Below are 19,558 nucleotides of genomic sequence, written 5' to 3' on the forward strand. Positions count from 1 at the left end.
CATGTTCCTCTAAACACTGTTGTTATGTGAACTGAGGGCTTTACACGTTCCTCTAAACACTCTTGTTGTGTGAACTGAGGGCTATGCATGTTCCTCTAAATAGCACTTTGGCTGCATCCATGCATACTGGTATGTAGTACACTCATTTCCAGGCAGCTCTAAACAGTTTGCAGTTCCCATTTTGAATTTTGATTTCCTCTTTACCTTGTCAGTTTGAACTTTCCAAACCAATATTCTTTTTTTTTTTTTTTTTAGACAGAGTCTCACTCTGTTGCTCAGGCTGGAGTGCAAAGGCGCAATCTCAGCTCACGGCAACCTCTGCCTCCCAGATTCAAGCAATTCTCCTGTCTCAGCCTCTTGAGTAGCTGGGATTACAGGCACAAGCCACCACATCTGGCTAATTTTGTATTTTCAGTAGAGATGGGGTTTCACCATGTTGGCCAGACCAGTCTCGAACTCCTGACCTCAGGTGACCTGCCTGCCTGGGCCTCCTAAAGTGCTGGGATTACAGGCGTGATCCACCACGCCTGGAAAATTTTGTATTTTTAGTAGAGATGGGGTTTTACCATATTGGCCAGACTGATCTCGAATGCCTGACCTCAGGTGATCCACGCGCCTCAGCCTCCCAAAGTTCTGGGATTACAGGTGTGAGCCACTGCGCCCAGGCTGACCAATTTTCTTGTTCACTTCTAATTTTACTCCACTGTGGTCTGTGAACATGACTTGTATGCTATCAACTTTTTGAAAAATGTTGAGATTTCCTTAGTGGCCTGTTATAGGATAAATGTGAATGTTGCACACATGTGTGACAACAATCTCAGTTTTCTGTCAGGGCACAAGCTTCTTGGCATTTTTACGCCAAGCGTGTTAATTGTGGCATTCAGGTTCTCTCTCTCCTTATTTATTTGCCTACTTGATCTGTCAGTTTCTGAGAGGCCTCCCAGGTCTTTTTCCTTGCACAGGTCCGCACAGGTCCTGCTTTTCCTTACATTCCTTACAAAAGCCTCCTTTTTCTTCTCTTGCTTCCCCGACCCCGCTGCCTTTTTTTTTTTTTTTTTTTTTTTTTTAAATACAGAATCTCACTCTATTGCCCAGGCTAGAGTGCAATGGCATGATCTTGGCTGACTGCAACCTCCACCTCCCGGGTTGAAGCCATTCTCCTGCCTCAGCCTCCCAAGTAGCTGAGATTACAGGCGCCCACCACCGTGCCAATTTTTGTACTTTTAGTAGAGACAGGGTTTTGCCATGTTGGCCAGGCTGGTCTCAAACTCCTGGCCTCAGGTGATCCACCTGCCTCAGCCTCCCAAAGTGCTGGGATTACAGGTGTAAGCCACTGCGCCTGGCTGCTTGCTTCCCCTTTCTATCGTGTTCAACATGCACTGCTTTCCAGGGCACTCTCCATGTTAGCCCCACGAAATCCTGAGCACTGACCCCCTCGATCTGCTTGGAGCTACTGTAGTTGGGGTCTTTCCCCTAGTAACTACACACTCAAGGCTGCCTCTCAAACTCTCAAACCTTACAACTTCCCGCCTCCACCTCCCCCAGCACAGCTGGCTGAAAGGGCCCCAGGCTCAGATACCAAGCTCTGCTCACCTCCTTCTGGATTTCACTCTTGAGGGCGGAGATCTTCATCTTCATGTCCTCCAGCTCATGGTCTGGGAAGGGGTGCACCTGGGGGCTGGCCTCAGATTCCTCGGGGGACGGAAACACCAGGTCGGCCAGGGGAATGTACCACTTACAGTCATACTGCTGGTGCTTCCTGCAAATGAGCCAGAGGGAGCCATGAGCTAGAGTGAGCCTGGCTCTTCCAGCCTCAACTCCTGGGTCCAGAACCACAGAACCACTGACAGGGGTTGACTGAGAACTTGCCAGAAGCAAGAACGATCCCTGCTCCTGAGAAGCCTGACTAGGAAACACACACGTGGAGCACACAGAGTGATGAGAGCTGGGTTCTGGGGTCTGTCCCGCCTGCAGGGAGCAACTCCACCCCATCACCTTACCAGGCTTCTGGCCTAGACGATTCATGTTGTCAAACATCCCAAACCACTTAGGTATCAAGAAGAGCAAAGCCCTCCTGGCTGGGCTCACATTTTCCTATTCCCCACCCCACACTCCCCACTCCCTTCTAGACTATCCACGTTCAATATCCTTCAGGCTAGCAATGGAATACAGGTGTTATTCCGAATGCCAACTCTTATCAAGAGAGGTCACATGGGTCAACACTGGGTGGAGGATTACAAAGCCACATCCAAGTCCAGCAAGAAAGCGTGCTCTGGTTGATTAGTAATGTCTGCCATGGCAAAGGATGACAGGCAGAGGCATGTGTGATTAGTAATGTCTGCTGTGGCGAAGGACAACAGGCAGAGGCATGTGTGCTTATTATTGCCATCTCTGCCTCAGAACAATCTCAAACATGATCTAGTTCCAGGGAGTCATGTCCTTTATTAGTATTTTTTAATTATTTTTATTTTGTGAGATGGAGTTTCGCTTTTGTCGCCCAGGCTGGAGTGCAATGGGGCGATCTCCACTCACTCCAACCTCTGCCTCCAGGGTTCAAGCAATTCTCCTACCTCAGCCTCCCGAGTAGCTGGGATTATAGCCGCCCGCCATCACACCCAGCTAATTTTTGTGCTTTCAGTAGAGACGGAGTTTCGCCATGTCGGCCAGGTTGGTCTCAAACTCCTGACCCCAGGTGATCCACCCGCCTTGGCCTCTCAAAGTGCTGAGATTACAGGTGTGAGCCACTGCGCCCGGCCAGTCATCCCTTTATTGAAGTTCATAATAATCGATCCTTCCCCTAAGACTTAGATTTGCACTTCTCATTCTGACCCGAGTGTTGTGGTGGGTGCATGGCCTGCTACCGCTGTGCTGTACTTGGGGGCACAGCCAGCCAGGGAGGGCTGAAGGGGAGAGGCAGGATAGCCTGGTGGTAAACGCACTAGCTTTGGCATCCCATAGACACGGGTTTGAATCCAGACTGTCGCTTCTCAGCTGGGAGAAGGGGTGTGCTTGGCACGTCGTAGGTGATCAGTAAGTGTGGGTGGAAAAATGTGTGAATGAACGCGGAATGAGCCTCTCTGCTCAAGGCACAGAGCCGACCCACATTACCAGGTAGAGAGGAGGAGGCACAAAGGAGCTTGCACGTTAGCTTGGGGTTCTAATCCCACCTGTGCCTCTAGCTGTGCAAGCTTGGGCAGCTTATTTACCTTCTCCAAGGCTCTTCTCTCATCTACGATAAGGGAACAATAGTCACTACTTTGTGGAGTTGTTGGGAGGACTAGAAATCACGTATTCAAAGGATGTGTCACAGCACCTGGCACGGCCTAAACCCTCAATAAATAGTAGCAGGGGACGTGGTGAATATTCACAGCCCTGCAGTTAGCAGAAATTCAGAGACGTCTAATAAAAAGAGAATGCTTAAGTAAACGATTGCACATCCACTGCTAACCGTGCAGGAAAGTAAAAGGATGATTATGAAGATGAGGCAGCAACAGGGAAACTGCTTATGACACGAAATAGAAACAGCAGAGCCCCAAATTGGGCATTCGCTGTGATTATGACTGTGTGAAGAAACATGAGAACATTTCAAAACAGGGAAGGAAGCAGCGCGGCAGGAGGCGGACCTCATGCTTCAGTGGGGAACGGGGTTTCCTCCAATGTCCTTATATTATCTTTATAATTAAAAACATGACTTATTTTCAAAAAAAAAAAAAAAGGCTATGTGGTGAAATTAGGTTAATTAATACAGTTTTTAAAAGGAAAAATCCAGCCGGGCACGGTGGCTCACGCCTGTAATCCCAGCACTTTGGGAGGCCAAGGCGGGCAGATCACCTGAGGTCAGGAGTTCGAGACCAGCCTGGCTGACACGGCAAAACCCTGTCTCTACTAAAAATGCAAAACTTAGCCAGGCGTGGTGGCGTGCACCTGTAATCCCAGCTACCCAGGAGGCTGAGGCAGGAGAATCACTTGAACCCGGGAGGTGGAGGTTGCAGTGAGCCAAGATCACACTACTGCACTCCAGCCTGAGCAACAGAGCAAGACCCTGTCTCAAAAGAAAAAAAAAACCCACAAAGTTGCAGAAGCCTCCATGGGGGGCAGGGTCCGGCCCCCTTCCCCCAGCCCATGTCCCTGGACTCACACTCAACACGCAAAGGTCCAGCTCCCTCCCTCGGCCCTGTGTCCCTGGACTCGCACACTCACCCTGCAGAGGTCCGGCCCCCTCCCCCAGCCCGTGTCCCTGGACTCACACTCACCCTACAGAGGTCCGATCCCTCCCCACCCCATGTCCCTGGACTCGCACACTCACCCCGCAGACGTCCGGCCCCCTCCCCGACCCCGTGTCCCTGGACTCACACTCACCCCGCAGAGGTCCGATCCCTCCCCTGGCCCGTGTCCCTGGACTCGCACTCACCCCACAGAGGTCCAGCCCCCTCCCCATGTCCCTGGACTCGCACTCACCCCGCAGAGGTCCGGCCCCCTCCCCCTCCCCATGTCCCTGGACTCGCACTCACCCCGCAGAGGTCCGGCCCCCACCCCGTGTCCCTGGACTCGCACTCACCCCGCAGACGTCTTCTTCAGCTTGGCACACAGTAGGACATCTGTAAAGAGGAAGACATGCCGCAGCTTCCGGGAGCTCTCCGACACTTCCACCAGGAAGCCGTCCTTCACCAGCTGTCGTGTCTGAGGGAGATGGCAGACCCCAGCCTGCTCAGAGGGGAGTGCGGCCGAGGGCCGAGCCTGCATGCGGGGGCACGGCCAGCCAGGGAGGGCTGAACCGAGGGGCGGCATAGCCTGTAGCCCCTTAACCAAGGTGGGTCAAGCACTGCCTTCGGAGTCACACGGATGTGGGTTTGGATCCCGACAGGCTTCTCAGCTGTGATCTCAGGCGGCTCCCTGACCTCTCTGAATCCCAGTTCACCTGCTGTAAAGTGCGGATGATGATGTCTGCCTCCTAAGGTGACTCATCGAGATGGTGCGTGTACAACAGCACAGTGCCTGGCACATCAAGTGTGCGCAACACACGGGGCTCTCCGCAGCTACCCCTGGTGCCCCCTGCCCAGGACAACCTGGTTTCTCCACCCTGGGGCACGTACATCCCCGCTTGCAATCCCTCCCGACCGCAGCAGAGAACTTCATCTAGTTCCGGCTCAACCGAGAGCTGAGACCCGCTCAGGCCTGTCCGCGCTACTCCTCCCTGGCTTCTCTAGCACCCCCCGGGGACGAGACCTGGGTGGTCCAGCCTGGGGCTGCGGCCGTGTCCAGAAGGGACCTGCAGCCAACTCTAACTTGGGCTCTGGGTGGTTTCTGCTCCACGTGGGATTTCAAGAGTTTCCAACCCCCGCTCAGAGCCAGGAGGCCGTCCCCATCTGTCCCAGCCTTTCCTGTATGATACGCGGTGTGACCTACGTCTGCTGTAACATGTAGGTGAGCGTATTCACAGTATACAATTAAGATGACCGAGGCCAGACGCGGTGGCTCATGCCTGTCATCCCAGCACTTTGGGAGGCCGAGGCGGGCAGATCACCTGAGGTCAGGAGTTCGAGACCAGCCTGGCCAACATGGTAAAACCCCGTCTCTAGTAAAAATACAAAAATTAGCTGGGCGTGGTGACACCTGCCTGTAATCCCAGCTAGGAGTTTGGGAGGCTGAGGCAGGAGATTTGCTTGAACCCAGAGGGTGGAGGTTGCAGTGAGCTGAGATTGCGCCATTGCACCCCAGCCTGGGCGACACAGTGAGACTCAGTCTCAAAAAAAAAGATGACCATTGGCCGGGCGCGGTGGCTCACGCCTGTCATCCCAGCACTTTGGGAGGCTGAGGCGGGTGGATCATGAGGTCAGGAGTTCGAGACCATCCTGGCTAACACAGTGAAACCCCGTCTCTACTAAAAATACAAAAAATTAGCTGGGCGTGGTGGCGGGCGCCTGTAGTCCCAGCTACTCAGGAGGCTGAGGCAGGAGAATGGCGTGAACCCAGGAGGTGGAGCTTGCAGTGAGCCGAGATCGCGCCACTGCACTCCAGCTTGGGCGACAGAGCGAGACTCCGTCAAAAAAAAAAGAAAAAAAGATGACCGAAAACTGAGGGTACGCTAAGGCTGAAAACTGAGGGTACGCTAAGGCTGAGCCCCCTGGAGATTTCTCAGATATCCCCAGAGTAAAAGACACGAGGGATCCCCGGACGCTGCACACCAGCCCCAGGAGCTGCAGAGGATCGGCTCTCTGCCCAGTGGACACTCTCCAGGCCTGTCCCTCACCACTTTCTCCCCAGGAGAACCTGGGGGCTCGTAAACAGACCAGAGGAGCAGAAACCCTGTCAGCCTCACTCCTAATGGCCTCCCCCGGACAGGAAGCCTTTCACCTGTGCCCAGATGCCAACCCAAGAGGGCAACCGTCCCTCTCATGCTTCCTGGTACTCCCCTCACTGGGCCGTCCCCACCCTTCCACCAAGAAGGGCCCCCGGGGAATGGCTGTCCCACATGCAGGTGCCCACTGGACATTCCAGCAACCTGGACGGCCTCTGTCACCTCCAGCACCAGCTTTTCCTGCTGCAGGCTCCCCCCAAGCTACTGCTCGTGCAGGCCCAGCTGAAACAGCTCCAAGCTCCTGCTCCCTTCGCTTCCCAGGGACGCTGACGGCATCACACTGGCAGAGGGAGGTGTCTGCATTCAAGAACCAGGCACCCAGAGGCCGGCTTCCCCGGCACGGGGGAGAACGCATGGAGCCTCCAGACAGCCCCGGGCGAGGAATCCAGCTCTGATACCTGGGGCTGAAAGACCGTGTGGTGAACCTGGAGAGACTCCCCGGCCTCACGTTCTTCTTCTGGCTCACTGGATTGTTATTATTGAGACAGCGTCTCACTCTATCGCCAAGGCTAGAGTGCAGTGGTGCGATCTTGGCTCACTGTAACCTCCGCCTCCCAAGTTCCAGCAATTCTCCTGCCTCAGCCTCCTGAGTAGCTGGGATTACAGGCACGCACCACCATGCCCGGCTAATTTTTTTTATTTTTAGTAAAGGCGGGGCTTTGTTGGCCAGGCTGGTCTCGAACTCCTGATCTCAAGTCATCCACCCACCTCGGCCTCCCAAAGTGCTGGGATTACAGGTGTGAGCCACCGCGCCCGGCCTCCCTAGATTATTATGAGGATTAATGAGACACTGGACTTAAAAATCTCTCAGCCTAGGGCCTGGAATGCTGCAGGTCATCAGGGTGACCAAGAACTGAAGACCTCTCCTTGGCTGGGAATGGGGAATCAGGGCTGGAGAGGCATGGGGCACCCAGCACCATCTGTGTGTGAGAGAAGGGGACGAGGGATCTGGCCCACCCCATACTTCTCAGCCTGGGTGACGGGCCGTGCTGGGCCCTGAGCTCACCTCCCCCTTGGGTGTTGTGACTGCAGTCCGGCGGGGGTCGATGTCCTCGTTGATGCTGGATAGGAAGTTCTGGGAGATGCGGAGAGCATCCTGCAGCAGTGGGTAGTCGGGGTGGTCCACAGGTGTGTGCTTCAGCAGGTCCTGGGAAGGGTGAGGCAGTGAGTTGATGGGAGCGGCTCTGGGGCCCGATGTGTGGCTACAGGGGAGTGCTCAGTCCCCACCCAAAGAATCCAAAGGATAGGCACTCAGGCACCCACCTAATTCCTGAAAAATCTGAACTACAAATCAGAGTCAGGCAGGGTGCAGTGGCTCATGCCTGAAATCTCAGTACTTTGGGAGGCCGAGGTGGGGGATCACTTGAGATCAGGAGTTCGAGACCAGCCTGGGCAACACGGTGAAACCCCATCTCTAGTAAAAATATAAAAATTAGCCGGGCATGGTGGCGGGCACCTGTAGTCCCAGCTACTTGAGAGGCTGAGGCAGGCGAATCGCTTGAACCTGGGAGGCGGAGCTTGCAGTGAGCTGAGATCGTGCCACTGCACTCCAGCCTGGGTGACAGTAAAAATAAAAAACAAAAAAATAAAAATAAAAAGAAGAGCCAGTGCAGCAGGTGGAGGGCCCTGGCTGCTCCCTCTTCTCCCGGTTACAGTCATTATTCTTTCCCCGGTGGGGAGGCCAGGTGGAGGCTCATCCCCCCGAGCAGCTGGGAGAGAAACCGAAGGCCAGGTGGAGGCTCATCCCCCCGAGCAGCTGGGAGAGAAACCGAAGGCCAGGTGGAGGCTCATCCCCTGAACAGCTGGGAGAGAAACCCGTGTCCGCCCTGCAGCTGCTCCAAGGATGCTGGAGACCAGGAGGCAGCGGGTGGGGAAGCAGGAAGTGCCTGCCTCCCGGGGAGCACCTGGCCAGTGTCAAGCTTAGTAGCCAAGCTGTATTCAGGCCCTGGCCTGGGGGCATGGATACTACAGGCCAGAAAGGCATCCTCCGGGCCTAGGGACCCCTGATTCCCCACGTGGGCTGTTCTCAGTGACTCCAGCACCCTCTCACCCCAGACTCAGTCTTCCACCGCACTCCTAAGCCCTCTCTGGCCATTCAGGGGCTTGACACTTACGTGTAGGACTAAGGTGCTCCGAGTGACCCGGTCAATGGGCTTGTAGAGCAGAGCTGTTTGGGAGATAGGGAGGAGGAGGAAGAGGATGATGGACAAGGGCAACCCAGCACCCCAGAGACCAGCGTCGTCCCCCACCCGCCTGCTTCCCATGTGAACACCCCTCGCGGGATGCCAGAGTGAGCCCATGGCAGCCCCCACCTCTGTTCTCACTCCCCAGGCAGACCAAGCAGCGGACACTGCCCTGGCAGCCCCAGCTCCCTCTCCAGCCCTGCCTCCTCTCCAATCAGATGTGGCTTCCTCGAGAGCCACGTGCCCCCCCCCCAAGCCTGTCCTGGCCTCACCTGGCTCAAGGCAGATGCTCCCCTGGACCCCCAGCCCTGAATCACACAGCTCCACCCAGCGACACCCTGCAGAGTCCAGCACACCTGCCACACACAGGACCCCAGAATCACACAGCTCCACCCAGCCACGCTCTGCAGAGTCCAGCACACCTGCCACATGCAGGACCCCAGAATCACACAGCTCCACCCAGCGATGCCCTGCAGAGTCCAGCACACCTGCCACACGCAGGACCCCAGAACGGGGAAGGAGACATTCTGTGTTTCTAGGAAGGGCAGCTCTCCAGACCTTATCATTCTCAGGCTCCTGCAGCTGAAGGCTGGGCACAGACAGCTGGGATTGGCATGCCTCACTGTGACCCACAGGACTGGCCTCATCTCTCAGAGGAAAGACCCCTCCCCACATCCTCAAACCCCAGAGCAAGCACAGGAAGGCTGGAGGCCAGGGAGGCTGGAGGCAGGGAGGCTGGAGGCCAGGGAGGCAGGGAGGCTGGAGGCCAGGGAGGCCAGAGGTCAGGGAGGCTGGAGGCCAGAGGCAGGGAGGCTGGAGGCAGGGAGGCCAGAGGCAGGGAGGCTGGAGGCCAGGGAGGCTGGCCTGATCTCCACAGAAAGGCTCTGCTCCCCGAGGCTAGCCTGGTCAACACAGTGAAACCCTGTCTCTACTAAAAACACAAAAAGTAGCCAGGCATGGTGGCACACACCTATAATCCCAGCTACTTGGGAGGCTGAGGCAGGAGAGTCACTTGAACCCGGGAGGCGGAGATGATCGCGAACCAAGATCGCGCCACTGCACTCCAGCCTGGGCAACAACAGCAAAACTCCGTCTCAAAAAAAAAAAAAAGAAGAAAAGAAAGGCTGTGCTCTCAACACGTGGCAGCCCGAGGGGCAAAGTTTTCCTGAAGCAACTCAAGTTAGGCCTCACGTATGAGAGCCCCAAAGAGGCTGGGAGAACCCAGGCAAGACCAGTCCAGGACCCCAAGAGCCACACTCTCCACAACCCAGACACCAAGTGAGGATGGCTGGGATTCAGCAGGGACAGGTGGAGGTGGCAGCTGGTGGATCAACACTTCCCAACGCCCTTCCTGCACGCAGCTGTGCCCGCCCTCCCAGCAGGAGGCTCAGCTTCAGTTCTGCACCTGGATGCTCTGTCCCTGGAGTCAGGACCTTGGGCCTCCTGCCACAGGGGCAGTGAGAGAGGCATGGTGTTCATCTGGAAAGAAGGATCCCAGACTGGGTGTCCCATAGGACCAGGATGTGACAGGTCCCAGCGTGAACACGCATGCCCTAGCCGGGCCCCAAACCTAAGAGTTCTCCACAGCCTGAGATATAAATATCCCGTGCACGGCTAAGCAGACACTTCAGGGAGCAATCTGCTGGCTGTGAAGAAAACGCAGCCTCAGCAGGGGCCACCAGCCTTATCTGCAGTCCGAGCTTGGCTGCCCATCAGAATGACTAGGGGAGCTGTTAAAAGATACACATGCCTGCCCCCAGCTCCGTCAACTCAACCCAAATCTCCGCAAGACCACACGGGGCATGAGCATTTTTTAAAAAGCTTCTTTACTGATTTGAACGTATACTAGTGGTTGAAAACCACTGCTTTGTATTTTATGTATTTTAATTTTTAAAAAAAAATAGAGAGATGAGGGGCCGGGTGCAGTGGCTCACGCCTGTAATCCCAGCACTTTGGGAGGCTGAAGCGGGTGAGTCACTTGAGGTCAGGAGTTCAGGAACAGCCTGGCCAACATGGCAAAAACCCGTCTCTACTAAAAATAAAAAAATTAGCAGGGCCTGGTGGCAGGTGCTTATAATCCCAGCTACTTGGGAAGCTGAGGCAAGGGAATCTCTTGAATCCGGGAGGCGGAAGTTGCAGTGAGCTGAGGTCGTGCCACTGCACTCCAGCCTGGCAACAGAGCGAGACAGGAAGGAAGGAAGGAAGGGACGGAGGGAAAGAAGGAAGGAAGGAAAGAAGGAAGGAAGGAAGGAAGGAAGGGAGGGAGGGGGGGAGGGAGGGAGGGAGGGAGGACAGCGAGCGACAAGGTCTCACTATGTTGCTGGTCTTGAACTCCTGGCCTCAAGCAATCCTCCTGCCTCAGTTTGCCAAAATGTTGGGATTGCAGGCATGAGCCACCATACCCGGCCAACCACTGGTTTACGTAAATACACTTCACATGACACATCTGTAGCCCTTTCTTATCTAGCAATTTCCAGAGACCCTCCCCATGGGCCATGGAAGCTTCAAGGAACGAGGCCAGTCTTGGAGTGTCCTGGGGCACTGAGGGTACAGCCCAGGTCCTCGCTCAGGTGAGTCCATTTCTGAGGCTGTTAAGGCCTCCACCTGTGGCTCAGCCCATCTTCGGGGGAAAAATCACACTCGAGAATCCCAGAGACCCAAAAGAAAGCGCAAGCTCAGCAGACACCTGCCGGAGTGGGCCCCAGAGCGGCAGCTCCACAGAAAGCTGACACTGCATTATTGGCTCCCCGCAGCCCTCTCCTGGGTCCCAGGAGGAAGAGGTTTCTGACTGAGCTCAGAGGTCTGCACACATGGCAGGCTGGGTTTCAGAGGGGTTATTAATATGCCTGTGGTCACCTCCAGAGTCCACCTGAGCAGGGCTGCGGAATGAGCCCCGGGAGGGCGGCCAGGAGGACAGGTGCACAGGGAGGGGGCGCTGGGACCACGTCAGATACAGAGGGAACCAGGGGAGCAAGAGCGGCCCTGAAGTTTGTGCTCCCCACGGCCCCTGCACGCCAGGTCCCCTGAGAACTCAGGGGGAGGCGCTCCCTCTGACCCTTCCCCGTCCCCAGGCTCAGGCAGGCTGGCCTGCTTCCCGCCCGGCCTCACCCACTCTCCCCACCCCTCTCCACTGACTTGAGCGGCAAGCTGGTCTCGCTCTAGTTTGCTGGGTACTCGCTGTGTGCCCAGGGTACTGAGTTAACTGCTTTGCTCACATTATTTCCTGTGATTAAAGAGGGAGGAAATTCTCACTAGCCCCATTTTACAGACAAGACAACTGAGGCCAGAGACGTTCTGTGGCTTGTTCCCCATCACCAAGCTACAAGTGGTGGGAGCTGGGCTTTGAACGCAGATCCACTCACGCTCCTGGCTTTGAGCTGCCCCTTCCTCAGGGGAGGGCAGCACCTGTAAAATCTCAATGACCCACAGGAGGGTTCTTGGGAAGAGTGACCAGGATGGGGTGAGCCCCCTCCTCACAAGCTGGCCCTTTCATTCCTCATTCCCCACTTTGAAGCTGACTTCAACAACAGTATCACGGAGACCGAAGCAGCGTGAACTCCAGGTCCCGGGTCGAAGCTTCCTTTTAGGGAAGAGAGAGGAAGCCAAGGCTACATTTCCTTTTCAGGGAGGCAGAGTCGAAACCTGACCAACCCCTAGGCCAGATCAAAAAGACCATTTCGCCTCCGATCGCTGACCAGGCCAATTTCAAGTGAGAACAGGGTTGCCGCGGCCATCCTGCCGGGCCGCAGGAGACAGGCTGCCTCAGAGCTTGCTTCCCTCAAGAGGGTCCCGAGAAGATCAAGGGACAGTGGCCCCACACAGCCCCTCCACCACGGCCGCCTCTGGGAAGGAGCCCAGGAAACCTACCGTCTCTCCTCCGCAAGCTGCCACCCCCCTCACGTCAGCCTTCGACAAGGAGCTCCAAGGAGCTCCGGGTTACCAGGGAGATAGGAAGGGAAAGTGACTGAGAAGGGGACAGAGCCAAAACACCTGGTGGGAAGGAAGAGGAAGGTCCTAAAACCAGCCGCCTGCTGCTCCCACAGACTCTGGCCTGGGAGCCACACGTGCCCGCCCCACTGCCTGCCACAGGCAGGCGGGGCACCCCTTGGCACGCCTTGCCTCTTGGGGCAGGGTCCACGGGCTTCTGGACACCTTCCTGCCTGGGCCGGCTTCACCCTCCTATGACCAACAGTCGTGCTGATGACATGCACCTGTCCCGGGACCTCCCCCATCCCCCCCAGCCAGCTGCGGGAGCTGCAAGGAGGATGGTCTGGGTTCCTTCCACGGAAAGGTGGGGTGTGTGTGACCTTCACAAAGCAGCTTGCCACACCCCCTCTCCCGCTGGCACTGCCGACCTGCCTTCCACAGTTAAGGACCCAGACCTGGCTCCGGTGTCTTTCATGGCTGAAAACAAACCTCTCAGCTCCTTCCTGCTCCCGCAGCCCCTCCGTGTCCTCCGCCTGCTGCTCTGAGAGCTGGCAGCATGTGCACTGGAGCACACAATACCCTGCCGCCCAGCCTCCGCTCCTCTCTCCGGAAACAAAGAAACTCCCAACTTCTCCCTCCGGCTCACACTGGCGCCCTGTCGGCTGGCAACGCCACCATCGGGACCATCACCACCCATGGCCACGCTGTGCCTGGCCCCCACAGACCCTCTCCCTGGCCTCAGGGCTACTACCTCTGCGGGCACAGCTCCTCGCCGTCTCTCCCTAACAGCCCCTCCAGGAAGTTCTCTCACACTAGCCCACCAATTCCCCGCCGATCCTCGGGGGCACCTGGCCCGCCAGCCTGGTCCTTCCATTTGCAAATGGCCCTGCCCTGAGCAGCCCCCAGGTTTCAACTCTAGGCTGGACGCCGGCGGAAACGAAGGGGGAATTCAGGTCCAGCCACTTGCCCGCCCTCCTTCCCTGTGGCCCTCAAACCTCGCCAGACACATTTGAGCCCACTCCAGCCAGCCCCCAGAGGTGGGAGGGTCCGCCGCCTCCCACAGCGGGCACCTGGGTTACCATAGGTGCAGTTACAGCAGAAGCGAATAATGAGGAGAATCTCCATGGCAGCCTCTGTCCCCGCAGCGGGAGCGTGCAGCCATCGCTCCAGGCTCCCCGGCGCCCACCAGCAGCCCGGCCACTCAGCCCCCTTGCTGATGCCGCCGCACAGACTCCAGCATCGAGCAGCCGCTTCCGAGTGCTCTTCCAGCAAGAGGGAGGGGAGGGAGGCGCGTGGCGAGGAGAGGAGGGAAGGGGAAGGGGAGGAGGGGCGGGGAGGGAGGGACCCAGCGGCCTGCTGGCATCCTGAAGAGGAGCACGTTTGTAGCTGGCTGGCTGCCTGGGCACGAGGCTGGAGTCCTCGCGTGCGCGCACACACTCACACGCGCTCACACTCACGCACGCTCACACTCACACGCGCTCACACTCACACGCGCACACAGGGGAAGGGCGCTGCGTTCACGCAGCCCGTCGCCCACACAGCCAGACAAAGGCAGGTGCCGGTAATCCAGCCCGCTCCCGGAGGTACCTTCCATGGTGACGGACGTGTGGCTGTCCTTGGAGTCCTTGGGACCTTTCACTTTGAGTTCCTGCCAGAGGGAGGAGAGGAGTCACGGCCTGCTCCGTCCCTCACCACCCCCAGCCCCTACTGTGAGCCTGGCAGGAAGGGGGGCTTTGAGACTCGGGGTGCAAGGATGAGAACAGAGGCCGGGCGCGGCGGCTCACGCCTGTCATCCCAGCACTTTGGGAGGCTGAAGCAGGCGGATCAACTGAGGTCTGGAGTTCGAGACCAGCCTGGCCAACATGGTGAAACCCTGTCTCTACCAATAATACAAAAGTTAGCCAGGTGTGGTGGCACAAGCCTGTAGTCCCAGCTACTCGGGAGGCTGAGGCAGGAGAATCACTTGAACCCGGGAGGCGGAGGTTGCAGTGAGCTGAGATCGTACCACTACACTCCAACCTGGGCAACAGAGTGAGATTCCGTCTCAAAAAAAAAAAAGAGAACAGAGACAAAGGAGCCCCACGGCCATTGGCTGCCTCTGCAACCCCAATCCCCCGCACCGCACCTGTGAACTCCTGGAGCCTCGTGGAGTCCAGTGGCTGGGGTGTGGGCAAGAAGGGACTCCAGGTCCCAGAGATGAGAGGGGCTGGCAGGGAGCCCCGTGATTACAGGAAACCCATCTCAGGAACCCCAACTCAGGAACCCTACACGTCGGCCAAGGGCAGACAGGGTTTGAGCTGACCAGCGCCAGGTACTCCAGCAGCTCTTTCGGGCATCAGCAACCCGTGAGGTAGGAAGGAGGGGTCCCACACGCCTGCGCAGTGGAAGCAGGGAAGTGGTGGATCTGTGGCAGAGACGCGGAGGAGCTCCCCAGGACAGTGAGCTGCATCCTGCCCCCGTCAGAGAGCACTCAGCTCCCAGCAACCCCGACACTCCCCACCCACCACTGCCTGTGCTGGGGGCCCGAGAGGAAGCTTCGAGGGAGGAAGAGCCAATGCCACTCCTGGACCCCAAGCCAGGCGACAGGTAGTGAGTACGGGAAACAGACCCCAGGAATGACTTGTCTGCTCCGAGCCTCTTCATCCTCCTTTAGAGAGGTTCCAGCCCCAGCTTCTGCTAGCAGGACAGTGCAGCCTGCAACCGGAGCTGTAATACCATCCTCACTTGGCAGACCGCGCACACGGAGCCTCAAAGAGGCGTGTGGGGGGGAAGGCAGGGGGCAAGGTGAGGCCAAGGTCAGGGGCTCAGGTGATGTCACCTGCTCGGCCTACAGGGAAGGAAGCGCCCAGACAGCAGGAACCTCCTACTTTGTCTCAAGCTGTTTCCAGACAGAGAAAACTCCCAGAGACTGAGCTTGGGTGCGTGTGTATTTTGGGGGGCGGGGGGTGGGGTTACTCAGCGTCCCTAGGCTGTGTCTCTGGCTGGTGCCTGGATTCCCAGATTTCGGGACTTTTTCCTCACGCCCCCCTCCGGTGAAGCCCAGGGGTGTGAGATCACTCCTGCTGCAGAGAGGAGCCCAATTGCAGTAATTAAGTGGCAGCGCCAGCAGGAAGCAAGGACGTCATCGAGTGAGTCAGGATGAGAAGCCACCTGGCAGAAAGCCAGGGGCCTGGCTCTGCCCTCTGGGGTGGGCAGGCTTTGAGGGGCTTACGGTTGGGTGTGGGGGTTTCTGCCTATGCACAGGGAACAGGCAGTCAGCCCAGGCCAAGAGAAGACCCCACACCCTCTGCACCGTATCTGACCCTGGGTTCTTGGGCGGCCTTGGCAGGGCTGCTCTGAACACAGACCAGAGTCGTCCAGGTAGTTCCCGGGTGGGGCTGGAAACCGCGAAGGAAGCACCCTTTCTCCAGCCCCTTTCATTTGTATTTTTAATAGAGACGGGGTTTCACCATGTTGCCCAGGCCGGTCTCGAACTCCTGGACTCAAGCCAATCTCCCGCCTCGGCCTCCCAAAGTGCTGGGATTACAGGCGTGAGCCACTGCACCCGGCCTCTCCAGCCTCTTGACTCCATGGAGAGGGACTTCCCCAGCCTGCACTTTGTCCTCCCAGGCAGAGGGTGACTCATCTGCTCCATGGGTCTGGGAGAAGAAACTGTGGTCAGCCGTCCTCTCTCTGCACACTGGGTGAGAGGCGTGGGCTCTGTCCTCATTGTTGTGGGGTGGGGGGCAGCCTGTGGTTTCCTACTCCTGCAAGGGACTCCATAGATACTTTTTCTCAGACAGGGTCTTGCGCTGTCGCCAGACTGGAGTGCAGTGGTGTGATCTCAGCTCACTGCAACCTCCACCTCTCAGGTTCAAGCCTCCCAAGTAGCTGGGATTACAGGTGTACGCCACCACGCCTGGCTCATTTTTGTATTTTTAGTAGAGATGGGATTTTGCCATGTTGGCCAGGCTGGTCTCAAACTCCTGACCTCCGGTAATCTGCCTGCCTCGGCCTCCCAAAGTGCTGGGATTACCGGTGTGAGCCACCGCGCCCGGCCTCAACAGATAATTTCATTCCAGAGGTGAACTGCCAGCAAGCTCACTGTGGCTACAGACACAAATCCACACTTTCCAAGCTGCATTTTAACAGTGATGAAGCTGACATGTTCATCTCCACCTGTCAGCTCCTCTGCTGCCTCTCGGTGGATTCTAAACGTAGGCATCGCCCGTCACCCCTGAAGTTTCAGGAAAACGATCCTGCATTTCCCCAACTCTTCTAGCGTTAGAGTTGAGATGGTGACACAAAGGGCCAAGAGGGGCCTTTAAGGCAGGACTCCCAAAACTGCAGAAGCCTCTCCCCCTTTCTAGGATGGAGGTTCTCTTTTCCTGAACTGGGGGCTGTTCCTGCAAGGCCAGTGCTTTAGGGGTGTCACTGAGGTCTTTCTGGACAAAGGGATGAACTGGGCTCTGTCCTGAAGGATCCTAAGCAACCGTCCCCTCCACGCCAGTTGATGGCAGATATGACTGCACCTCTGCCCTGCAGAGGAGTGCAGGAGGAAGGCTGGGCCGCAGGAGCAGAAACACGCGTGTTCCCGGCCAGGAAGGCTGGGCCGAAGGGGCAGAAGCATGCGTGTTCCCAGCCAGGAAGGCTGGGCCACAGGAGCAGAAGCACGCGTGTTCCCGGCCAGGAAGGCTGGACCACAGGGGCAGAAGCACGTGTGTTCCTGGCCAGGAAGGCTGGGCCGAAGGGGCAGGAGCACGTGTGTTCCCGGCCAGGGAGTGCGGGAGGAAGGCTGGGCTGCAGGGGCAGGAGCACGCATGTTCTGGGCCAGGAAGGCTGGGCTACAGGAACACGTGTGCTTCCAGACAGGGAGTGAGGGAGGAAGACTGGGCCACAGGAGCAGAAGCACGCGTGTTCCTGGCCAGGGATTCCAAGGCTCCTTCTCCACATAAGCGGCTCTTGCCCTCTCTGTGTTTACGGGATTGTAGTCTTGCTAGAGTTGGCAACACCCTTAAAAGACGACCTATAGTCCGAATTTCCTTAAGTATTCACTATCATAAAAATCACCCAGAAGCTTGTTCAAATACAGAATCTTGGGCCCCACCCAAAGCCTTCTGAATCAGAAACTCCAGGGAAGGTGCCTGAAAAATCTGTGTTTTAAACAGTGCCCCAGTGATTCTTATCAAGCAAGGTTAGGATTAGCTGGCCACGCCGGGCTCAGTGGCTCACACCTGTAACGTCAGCACTTCGGGAGGCTGAGACGGGCAGATCACCCGAGTCTGAGACCAGCCTGGCCAACACGGCAAAACCTCATCTCTACTAAAAATACAAAAATTAGCCGGGCGTGGTGGTGGGCACCTGTAATCCCAGCTACTTAGGAGGTTGAGGCAGGAGAATCACTTGAACCCAGGGGGTGGAGATTGTAGTGAACTGAGATTGCACCACTGCACTCCAGCCTGGGTGACAGAGCAAGACTCTGTCTTAGGGGAAAAAAAAAAAGGATTATCTGGCCAAGTCTAAACCCCTCATTCTACAGTACAGGAAATAAAAGCCAAGAGTGGGGACGTGACTTGCTCAAGGTCACTACAGTGTGGTGTGGGAGAACACTGCCTTGATTTTTTTTGTTTTTTTTGTGGTTTTTTTTTGCCTCCCCTGTTCCTCTCTCTAACCTGAAAAAGAATAATAAAAAAATAAATAAAATAGATCATTTTCTATTAAGAGGGAAAATGTCAGGTGCAGGAAAGCAAATATCAGGCTAAGTGTTACCCATTACAGTAACCACTTCACTGACGGGCAAGCGAGGGAGGGGAGACCCAAGGGCTGCAGGGCTCTAAGCAGCCTCCAAAACCCTGTGTCCGTCAGGGAGGCTGTGCAGGGAGCTGCCTACCTCTGAGATCTTCTGGAACTGGTTGTTGGACTGGCTGCACTTCTCGGCTGTCTCCAGAGCGACTTTATAGTTATCCACAAATGCTTTGTACACGCCGAGCTGGCTGGCCTGCAGGGAGGAGTCAGGGAACAGAGGGAGAGGAGGGTGGGAAGGGAGAGGATTAATGAATGGATGAAAGCTTCAGAGTACCTGGAGCTCCCGTGCACTGAAAACCTCTCAGCTCCAGAGGGCTCGCTGGGAACTCCGGGAAACGCAGGGATGAACATATTACAGTGCCCCTTTGAACTGGACAGTTTCCATGGAAACCAGCTCAGCCAATAAGGTTCACCAGGGGGTCTGGGGTTGGGGAGACCAGGCTAGCGCCTTTGTCGGCCTGCTAGAAATTCAACTCCTCACAGCATCCAGCTTTCCTCAGCACCATCAAGGTCTCCCAGGGTTTGAAATCCCTTAATGTCTCATACTTCCTTCACATCCGGGAATTAGCTGGAGCAGGGAGAGAGGGGTGTGTGTGTGCTGGGTGGAGCTGGCACGTGTGGCCTGCTCAGGCCTCCCTCCCCATGTGGAGCATGGCTCACGGCATTTAAAGGTGCGGTCTTGGCTGGGTGCGGTGGCTCACGCCTGTAATCCCAGCACTTTGGGAGGCCTGAGGTCAGGAGTTCCAGACCAGCCTGGCCAACATGGTGAAACCCTATCTCTACTAAAAATACAAAAATTAGCCAGGCGTGGTGGTGCGTGCCTGTAATCCCAGCTACTCAGGAGGCTGCGGCAGGAGAATCACTTGAACCTGGGAGGCCTTTCACTTTTTTTTTTTTTTTTGCCTCCCCTGTTGCTCTCTCTAACCTGAAAGAGAATAATAAATAAAATAGATCATCTTCTATTAAGAGGGAAAATGTCAGGTGCAGGAAAGCAAATATCAGGCTAAGTGTTACCCATTACAGTAACCACTTCACCGACGGGCAAGCAAGGGAGGGGAGATCGCGTCACTGCACTAAAGCCTGGGTGACAGAGTAAGACTCCGTCTCAAAAACAAAACAACAAATGAAGCTGCTGTCTTTCCATGTCCCTTGGCCTCAAGGCCCCGTCCTCGCCTCTTCCACCTCCTCTACCTCCAAGGAGCCAAAGCCCCAGCTTCAATACACATTTGCCTGTCACTCAGAATCTAACACAAAGCTTTTCCTGAGTCACAACCACATACAGCCTTGCCTCCTCTGAGAGGCAGGG

General features: G+C 56.5%; 1 protein-coding gene across 5 annotated transcripts in view; it reads right to left on the reverse strand.

Annotated features, from left to right (window-relative positions):
• The window catches only part of ABR (ABR activator of RhoGEF and GTPase), a 217,511-nt gene that overhangs the window by 56,249 nt on the left and 141,704 nt on the right, over positions 1-19,558 (reverse strand). For 4 of the 5 annotated variants that reach the window (XM_031657231.1, XM_031657234.1, XM_031657232.1 and 1 more), the window contains 6 exons: positions 18,338-18,445; positions 14,056-14,116; positions 8,473-8,525; positions 7,365-7,505; positions 4,559-4,680; positions 1,594-1,759 (listed from right to left, as the gene is read on the reverse strand). In XM_031657231.1, coding sequence (XP_031513091.1) covers positions 1,594-1,759; positions 4,559-4,680; positions 7,365-7,505; positions 8,473-8,525; positions 14,056-14,116; positions 18,338-18,445 — 651 coding nt within the window. Of the gene's footprint in view, positions 1-1,593; positions 1,760-4,558; positions 4,681-7,364; positions 7,506-8,472; positions 8,526-13,547; positions 13,876-14,055; positions 14,117-18,337; positions 18,446-19,558 lie in introns of those variants that run through there. The other variant, XM_031657235.1, reaches the window with a different exon arrangement.

The sequence above is a fragment of the Papio anubis genome, chromosome 17 (genome assembly GCF_008728515.1).
Source record: "Papio anubis isolate 15944 chromosome 17, Panubis1.0, whole genome shotgun sequence".
Classification (NCBI taxonomy): domain Eukaryota; kingdom Metazoa; phylum Chordata; class Mammalia; order Primates; family Cercopithecidae; genus Papio; species Papio anubis.